At 36.9% G+C, this 10,000-nt stretch overlaps 1 protein-coding gene across 2 annotated transcripts in view; it reads left to right on the top strand.

Moving 5' to 3' along the window:
* ankrd27 (ankyrin repeat domain 27 (VPS9 domain)) overlaps positions 1–10,000 on the top strand; it is a 668,625-nt gene that overhangs the window by 168,095 nt on the left and 490,530 nt on the right. For both annotated transcript variants that reach the window (XM_039763577.1, XM_039763578.1), the window contains exon 5: positions 4,149–4,303. In XM_039763577.1, the coding sequence (XP_039619511.1) occupies positions 4,149–4,303 (155 nt within the window). The remainder of the gene's footprint in view (positions 1–4,148; positions 4,304–10,000) is intronic.

Genomic DNA, 10,000 nt, shown 5'->3' with positions numbered 1-10,000 from the left:
AAAATACATGCCTGGAAGCAGCACAACCATCCAAAAACTTATGAAAGGAAGCGGACAGAGTATTTGGAATTATTTAATAAGCATTCAAGGACAAAATATAATTAAAATTAGTTTTTGATTTAGATATTGGCACATAAGTTTCTCTCGCACTTTCCCAGACTGAGGGTTTCCGCAGTAGCTGTACTTATGAATATGCTAAGTACAGTCCTTCACCCGCAGATATTTACCTTATATGGGCAGGCACTCAATTAATTGCGTCTCGCATCATCACGCCTCCCATGGCGACCGAGCTGCAGGCTATGGCCGTATACAGTATATGGACGAAATTAGGTTACAGTTATGACCGTTACGCGTAGAATTTCAAAATGAAACCTGCCTAACTTTTGTAAGTAAGCTGTAAGGAATGAGCCTGCCAAATTTCAGCCTTCCACCTACGCGTGAAGTTGGAGAATTAGCAATGAGTGAATCAGTGAGTGAGTGAGTGAGTCAGTCAGTGAGGGCTTTGCCTTTTATTAGTATAGATAAGAGCAGCTCCCTACTCAAAATGGTGCCAGCATCCATCCCAGAAGCTCTTGATTGGAAATCAGCAGTTCTTAGCATTGCATCACACAAGTTTTCGTATCAACTGCATACCGTAACCTGCTTTCTTTTTTCTTTGTTTATATTCTTTTATAAAAGTGCACTTGGTTTGTTATACTTGTTTGTTTTGTGAAAGTGTTTATTTGATATTTGGACTTCAGGCTTCACACATTATACAGTCACGTCATGATTACAACTACATGAAGGTATGCACATTAATATAATGTTGCATTAGTGCAACAACGTTTTCCGAAATGTACAATACAGGTCTTAAAATGAATTATTTCAAATGTCATATTTGCCCAAGTCTCTCTTTTTTTGTTAGTGCGGCTTTGACATCATGGATCAGAATGTACATACTAATTCAGTGTGAGCAGGAACACTCAAAAATAAAACTGAAAAAAAATTCACATCTACAGTCATTCTCAATCACGCACAACACTCACGTCCACAGTTTTCCCAGTCTCGTTCACGCACAAGATCTGTTACGGTTTTCAAATAAGAGAGGGTGTAACAAAACCATTTGCACCACATCCTCATCTGACAATGGCGTCAGATCGGTGGTTGGGGGGCTGGGAGGTTTGGTGTGTGGAAGCTTGAATGTGAGTGACAGAATAAAACTGAAAAAAAAACTTTGACAAGTAATATACATTTGATTTGCATCTGTAAATTTATGTTTTTATTGTATGATATAAATAATAAGAGCAGCTCACTACTCAAAATGGTAAATTCGGGAAGCAGCTGATCTTGAAACTGCGACCTCTTGATTGGAAGGCAGCAGTTCTTAGCATTGCACCACGCAAGCTGTCGAATCAACTGCCTACCGTAACCTTTCTTTTTGTCTTCATTTATATTCTTGAAAAAAAGTGCACATTTGTTTTGTTATACTTGTACCTTTTGTGAAAGTGTTTATTTCATATTTGTATTTCATTCTTCACACATTGTACATTTCATGTCTACATTATTGTCAAATATTACTAAAACATGAAAAACGTTTCTGTGTTAACAATGTTTTTACATAGATTGTTATTGACACAGAACACATGAAATGTATGTATTCCAAATGACGATGTACTTTTTTACCCTATAAAGCCCTCCAGACTTCACTCGAAGATAAACACTGAACACTGACACACTTCTTTGTAAATTGAACTGCGGCGGTGGGCGGGGGGATGGGATTGTAGGCTACTTGCTGTTATCGACACATTTACAGGACAGAATACCGTGGCGGAGAGGTGCGAACAGATTTAAGGTGGGCCGGATTTACGAGTTTTCTTGTAGGCTCTGGTAATTCTAGTGTTAAGTCAGCATTTAACAAGGCATTAAAAGTCTAAAGTTGTAGTCCTGCCATGTGTATTACTGAGTGGCCGTCTTCAAGGTTTTGCCAGTTTTAAGTTTTGTTTTGTTATTATTGTTATTGTTGCTGGATTTTTATCTGTGTTGTAGCCTATACGTTTTTGCTACCACTGTTTATGACAAGTGTCCACCCATTTAGTGCTTAATCAATGGCATGACTTTTAAGGTTGATTATAGAAATAATTCAGGTTCTCCAGCTCAAAGTATCTTTTGAGAGCAACTTCCAGTCCCAAAGAAAGTGATTTCTTTCCCCCAAAAGAATGGGTTTCAAATAGACAGAAAAGATATATGCACCTAGTTTTAAAGGAAGGTGTAGCCTCTTTCAGTTACAGATCCAGCACTTGTGTTATAGAGGTATTTGTTTGTCCATCATAGTGAGAAAGGTTCAGCTTGTAGTTAAACTTAAAAATGGTAATTGTGACATTTTGTCAGAAGTAGTCTTTACAGACATATTAGGTTATCTTTGACTTACTACTACTTACCAAATGATATAACTGAGACAGTAATCTGACAAAATTTTCATAGACATTCATTTTTTGTGTTCTTTCTGAAATACAAGAGATGGGGCTGCAGCCATCATTTTTCATCCCTATTAAGTCTATACTCTTTAAACAGGATTTGTGTGCTTGTGAATTGCTAACACAGGAGAGCTATGCTTGTTTTGTCTTTCAGAAACATATCATCAGCCTCTTGAATCTTCTTGTATCACTGTCTACTTATGGCGTCCTTCCATCGGCCAGTAGCATTCAAATACATTTGTTTCTTTCCTAATTAATTCAGTCTTAGTCAGTGTGCTTATACTGACTAAACTGGAGGTATTGTTAAGAACATGTTAATAGTACCTCGAGCACAGGGCTATTCACTTACAGATTCAGTTGGATCAGATTTTCAAACCAAGAAATTTAGCTGGGCCAGAAATTTTCAGTGTCCTGTAAGCAGCAGGTGGTAATACATTTTAGACCAACACAAACAAATGTATTGAAAAACAAGTAATGTTTATTCATTATTTCCCTTTTAAGTTTAGGTATATCCCACACCGGCACATCAAAAAGTGCATGAAAAAAAGCTACAGCTGAACAGAATTTGTTGTAGTAGCAAAAGTTTTTTTCACTTTTGAAATAGAAAAATAAACCTTTTGGTCATATTTGACCTTGGCACATCTTAAAGTGCATAAAAACAAAATAGTGCACAGTATTAGCAATAAAATTAGTTTCTGTTTTGAAATAAAATACATTTTTGGTCAAATATGACCTAGGCACATCAAAATTGCATTTAGTAGAATAAAAAACGAAGCTATAAAAGCTGTCAGTGCACAAGCCCATAACAAGTGATAACAATAGCTAACACACATGAATGCAACATCTACTGCACGCTAAGGTCATATAGGTTCGTTTTAAATAAAGAATATTTACTGCAGGATGATAACGAGCTCTGCATTCTACAAAACAGTTATATAGTACTACAAATCGATGAGCTCTTAATTTGTTTGAGTCTTAAAGAAAATTCCAAACTTTTTCTGTTTTCATCAAATGTAGTCTTTCTAATTCATTCTTTGCTTTGAGTATCAATGGCTAATCGTTGTCCTCGTAACAGCCATGAAGCTGCAGGATTGAAGCAAGTGAGTGAAGGGCCAACCAGATATATGAAGAGAAGTGTGATGACAGTGCCTGTCAGTAACGTGGCTCTAATTAGAGTAACAATTAATCTGTGAAAACCCACTTTCGCACTTACTTGATGAAACTGGAATATAACTAATACTCAGCACACAATTAATTATAGAATCATTTAGTATGTAGTTGATAATGGTAATTTTTGTTAAAGTGCACTTTATTCACAATTTAAAATGCCATCCCCATTCATTGTGTATTCATTGACTGCACTGTTTTTATTATTATGGAGTATATTTTTTATGTATAAAATTAGTTGAATTAATTGTCAGTGAATATAATGCTTTTTTTTTTTAATTTGACTAGATATGGTATAGTGTTGCCTCCTCACTGTACTGGTTTGTTTACAGTTATTGGTCTCTTCTTTGGAGTCTGAATATCATCCTTTTTCATCACTGACATTTCAACTCTTAAGTTTGTTGTCAAACTTTTTTAGAATATGGTTGGCTGAACATTTTGGAAAGGATGCTTAAAGTAAGTCTTAATTATTCTGAATTCACCAGTATAACCTTTCTTTTATATGTTTTATTTTTATTTGTCTTTCAGTGGAGTCTGTTCCAGCAGCGTTTTCCTATAGTCTTAAAAACATAGAGGATGTTAAAGAATTCCTTGGAAAGCATTCAGAGAAATTGGATAAGTTTATTACCATATTTCTAGAGTCATTCAAGGAGCATGAAGGGAAAAGCCTGCGATACCAGATAGTATGTATATTAAATACTTTAAGAAATTACTGAAAATTGAATGTATTACTTATCATTTTTACATTAATATGGACACTGAATTAATAGAAATATCTAACATTGCACATTTTTATTCACTTCTTTTGTAAACTTTAATCAAGAAATTGAATTTCTCTTATACAAAGACTGTGTTTAAATGCAGCTGATTAATGTACCCATTGTTTATTGTATATATTTGATATTAAGTGAAACATAGTTGAAATGATTTTTATTTTGGAAAAATGTGAAACCAGGCTTACTTTAACAGATTAATGTAATATCTTGGATTTGGTAAAATAAACCCTATCAATTAAACAGGTATAATGTGCTTATGGTTTTAGCATCAAATTAGTGACTTGTTATTGAATCTTTAGTTTGTATCACAAAAAAGATTTGTGGAAACCTTACACGAATAAGCAAAAATATTTTTACGGTTAAAATATGTCTCCTATATAGTTTTTTTCTTGTGTGGTTTGCTGATTAAGTAGTGTTTAGAATGGATAGTTTGACTGGTTAAGTCAATTTCTTAGCAAGAATTGCTTATTTCTCCTGCTTGCAGGTTAGCTTGCAGCTCACTTTGCATGCATTGTGGCCTGAGTGGATTGCATAAACTCTATAGCAAAAGAACTGAATATTTACAAATACAGTGGATTTAGAAAGTATTTAGACCTTCTGCTAAAATTATTTGATTTTTTTCTTAAAATAAAGCAGTACGCACTACCCCAGAATGACGAAACAAAAACAGGATTTTAGAAATTTTGGCAAATGTATTAAAAATATACAAACCGGATTCCAAAAAAGTTGTGACACTAAACAAATTGTGAATAAAAACTGAATGCAATGATGTGGAGATGGCAAATGTCAATATTTTATTTGTAATAGAACGTAGATGACAGATCAAACGTTTAATCCGAGTAAATGTATCATTTTAAAGGAAAAATATGTTGATTCAAAATTTCACGGTGTCAACAAATCCCAAAAAAGTTGGGACAAGTAGCAATAAGAGGCTGGAAAAAGTAAATTTGAGCATAACGAAGACCAATAAACACTAATTAGGTCAATTGGCAACATGATTGGGTATAAAAAGAGCTTCTCAGAGTGGCAGTGTCTCTCAGAAGCCAAGATGGGTAGAGGATCACCAATTCCCACAATGTTGTGCAGAAAGATAGTGGAGCAATATCAGAAAGGTGTTACCCAGCGAAAAATTGCAAAGACTTTGCATCTATCATCATCAACTGTGCATAACATCATCCGAAGATTCAGAGAATCTGGAACAATCTCTGTGCGTAAGGGTCAAGGCCGTAAAACCATACTGGATGCCCGTGATCTCCGGGCCCTTAAACGACACTGCACCACAAACAGGAATGCTACTGTAAAGGAAATCACAGAATGGGCTCAGGAATACTTCCAGAAACCATTGTCAGTGAACACAATCCACCGTGCCATCCGCCGTTGCCAGCTGAAACTCTACAGTGCAAAGAAGAAGCCATTTCTAAGCAAGATCCACAAGCTCAGGCGTTGTCACTGGGCCAGGGATCATTTAAAATGGAGTGTGGCAAAATGGAAGACTGTTCTGTGGTCAGACGAGTCACGATTCGAAGTTCTTTTTGGAAATCTGGGACACCATGTCATCCGGACCAAAGAGGACAAGGACAACCCAAGTTGTTATCAACGCTCAGTTCAGAAGCCTGCATCTCTGATGGTATGGGGTTGCATGAGTGCGTGTGGCATGGGCAGCTTGCATGTCTGGAAAGGCACCATCAATGCAGAAAAATATATTCAGGTTCTAGAACAACATATGCTCCCATCCAGACGTCATCTCTTTCAGGGAAGACCCTGCATTTTTCAACAAGATAATGCCAGACCACATTCTGCATCAATCACAACATCATGGCTGCGTAGGAGAAGGATCCGGGTACTGAAATGGCCAGTCTGCAGTCCAGATCTTTCACCTATAGAGAACATTTGGCGCATCATAAAGAGGAAGGTGCGTCAAAGAAGGCCCAAGACGATTGAACAGTTAGAGGCCTGTATTAGACAAGAATGGGAGAGCATTCCTATTTCTAAACTTGAGAAACTGGTCTCCTCGGTCCCCAGACGTCTGTTGAGTGTTGTAAGAAGAAGGGGAGATGCCACACAGTGGTGAAAATGGCCTTGTCCCAACTTTTTTGGGATTTGTTGACACCATGAAATTCTGAATCAACATATTTTTTCCTTAAAATGATACATTTTCTCAGTTTAAACTTTTGTTCCGTGATTTATGTTCTATTCTGAATAAAATATTAGAAGTTGGCACCTCCACATCATTGCATTCAGTTTTTATTCACGATTTGTATAGTGTCCCAACTTTTTTGGAATCTGGTAATAATCTGGTTTGGAATAAACTGAAATATTACATTGGCATAGGTATTCAGACGCTTTACTTAGTACTTAGCTAAAATCGTTTTGGTAGTGATTATGATCTGGAGTTTTCTTGAGTATGACGTGATGTGAATTTGGGGTATATATGCCATTCTTCTCAACAGATCCTCTCAAGCTCTGTCAGGTTACATAGAGACCTCTCAGTTGACAGCTTTCCAGAGATATTTGACTCGGTTCAAATCTGAGTTCTGGCTGGGCAGCTCGAGGACATTCCCAGAGTTGTCTCTAAGCCACTCCTGTGTTGTTTTTGCCCTGTGCTTAAGGTCTCTGGCCCAATCTGAGATCCAGAGCACTTTGGAGTAGGTTTACATTAAGAATATCTCTGTTCTTTACTCAGTATAGCTTTCTCTCAATCCGACTAGTCTCCCAGTCCCTGCTGACAAAAAAGCAACACTACCTCATGATGCTGCCACCAACATGCTTCACCATTAGAATGGTATTGCACAGATGATAAGCCCTGCCTAATTTCCTCCAGACATGATGCAAACCTTTGTTTTATCAGACCAGAAAGGATTGTTTCTCACATTCTGAGTGTCCTTTTGGTGTCTGGCTTGTTACCCTGTCATAAAGCCCAGATCACCCGGATACCCACTACCCTAGATGTGCCATCCTGCCAAATTTCAGCTTTATATATATATGTATATATATATATATATATATATGTATATATATATATATATATATATATATATATATATATATATATACTGTGTGCACAATTATTAGGCAAGTGAGTATTTTGACCATATCATCATTTTTAATGCGTATATTCCAACTCCAAGCTGTATTAACTTGAATGCTTATTGGATTTAAGCACGTCAGGTGATGTGTATTTGTGTAATGAGGGAGGGTGTGGCCTAAGGAGATCAAAACCCTATATCAAGGTGTGTAGAATTATTAGGCAGCTAGTTTTCCTCAGGCAAAACGGGCCAAAAAAGAGATTTAACTGACTCTGAAAAGTCAAAAATTGTAAAAAGTCTTTCAGAGGGATGCAGCACTTTTGGAATTGCTAAGATATTGGTGTGTGATCACAGAACCATCAAACATTTTGTTGCAAATAGTCAACAGGGTCTCAAGAAATGTGTTGAGAACAAAAGACGCAAATTAGCTGCCAAAGATTTGAGAAGAATCAAACGTGAAGCTACCAGGAACCCATTATCCTCCAGTACTTTCATATTCCAGAGCTGCAACCTACCTGGAGTGCCCAGAAGTACAAGGTGTTCAGTGCTCAAAGACATGGCCAAGGTAAGGAGGGCTGAAACCCAACCACCACTGAACAAGAAACATAAGTTGAAACGTCAAAACTGGGCCAAGAAATATCTGAAGACAGATTTTTTTCAAAGGTTTTATGGACCGATGAGATAAGAGTGACTCTTGATGGACCAGATGGATGGACCTGTGGATCAGTAATGGGCACAGAGCTCCACTCCAACGTGGAGGTGGGGTACTGGTATGAGCTGGTATTTTTAAAGATGAGCTAGTTGGACCTTTTTGCATTGAAGATGAACTCAAAATCAACTCCCAAACCTACTGCCAGTTTTTCGGAGACACTTTCTTTAAACAGTGATACAGGAAAAAGACCATGATTTTTATGCAGGCCAATGCTCCATCACTTGCATCGAAGTTCTCCACTGCGTGGCCAGCCAGTAAAGGCCTTAAAGATGAAGGAATAATGACATGGCCCCCTTCCTCATCTGACCTAAACCCTATCGAGAACTTGTGGGCACTTCTTAACGCTAGATTTACGGGGAGAAAAACAATACACCTCTCTGAAGAGTATCTGGGAGGCTGTAGTCACTGCTCCACAAAAAGCTGATCGTCAACAGATCAAGAAACTGACAGACTCCATGAATGGAAAGGCTTATGACTGTTATTGGAAAGAAGGGTGGCTATATTGGTCATTCATTGATTGATTTATTTTTTTTTGAAATGTCAGAGATGTTTATTTGTAAATTTTGAGGTGTTTGTTTATTATTCTCACTATAACAGATGAAAATAAACAAGTGAGATGGGAAAATTTTCATTTTTCTTTTAGTTGCATAATAAATCTGCACACTAATAGTTGCCTAATAATTGTGCACACATATGTATTCCCCTGATAATGTTCACACTCACATTTCCGTTGTGAAACATTCAGGTTTCAGGTTTATTAACATTTTGGATTGACTGATAGCACTGTGTTTGTTCCATATTAAAATGAATCCTCAAAAATACAACTTGCCTAATAATTCTGCACTCCTGTATATGTGTGTGTATATATATATATATATATATATATGTGTGTATATATATATATATGTGTGTATATATATATATATATGTGTGTATATATATATATATATATGTGTGTATATATATATATATATATATGTGTGTATATATATATATATATATGTGTGTATATATATATATATATATGTGTGTGTATATATATATATATATATATGTGGGTATATATATATATATATATATATGTGTGTATATATATATATATATATATGTGTGTGTATATATCTATACTAATAAAAGGCAAAGCCCTCACTCACTCACTGACTGACTCATCACTAATTCTCCAACTTCCCGTGTAGGTAGAAGGCTGAAATTTGGCAGGCTTATTCCTTACAGCTTACTTACAAAAGTTGGGCAGGTTTCATTTCGAAATTCTACGCATAAGGGTCATAACTGGAAGCTATTTTTCCCCATATAATGTAATGGAGTCTTGAGTTGGAGATGGCGGGGGGGAGTTTAGTGTGACATCATCACGCCTCCTACGTAAGTACGTAGAGAACAAGGAAGAACTCCAAACAGCGATGAGCACAAAGCGCCATTTCACAATTGAGAAGGCAGAAAAACATTATGAAGCAAATGATGCATACAAGCATATTCATAAGTACAGCTACTGCGGAAACAAAGCACGGCGTGAACCGTAAGTTTATATTAAATTAAGTTCATAGACAGGCTGCCACTAGCGTTTGTAATTTAGTGCCTGCCCATATAAGGCCGTCCATCAGCGGCAATCCAATACAAACACTGCGGTAAATGTTCACGGGTGAAGGACTGTGCTTATGCAGAGGAAGATGAGATGGTCAGGGTGGTGTTTGGCACAAACTCATTGAAACTGCGAGAGAAACTTTTAAGTGCGGGTCTTAGCTGACATTACGAGATGGCACCAGTACAGCTGGGAACCTTCGATGCAAGAACACCAAGCGGCTCCGTGAACTGGCGCAATGCGCAGACAAAAGCAACAGTTCCAAAGAG

The sequence above is a fragment of the Polypterus senegalus genome, chromosome 9, assembly GCF_016835505.1.
Source record: "Polypterus senegalus isolate Bchr_013 chromosome 9, ASM1683550v1, whole genome shotgun sequence".
In the NCBI taxonomy this organism is placed as follows: Eukaryota; Metazoa; Chordata; class Cladistia; order Polypteriformes; family Polypteridae; genus Polypterus; species Polypterus senegalus.
The sequence above is the reverse complement of the archived record's forward strand: the minus strand, read 5'-3'. Positions and strand labels throughout refer to the sequence as shown.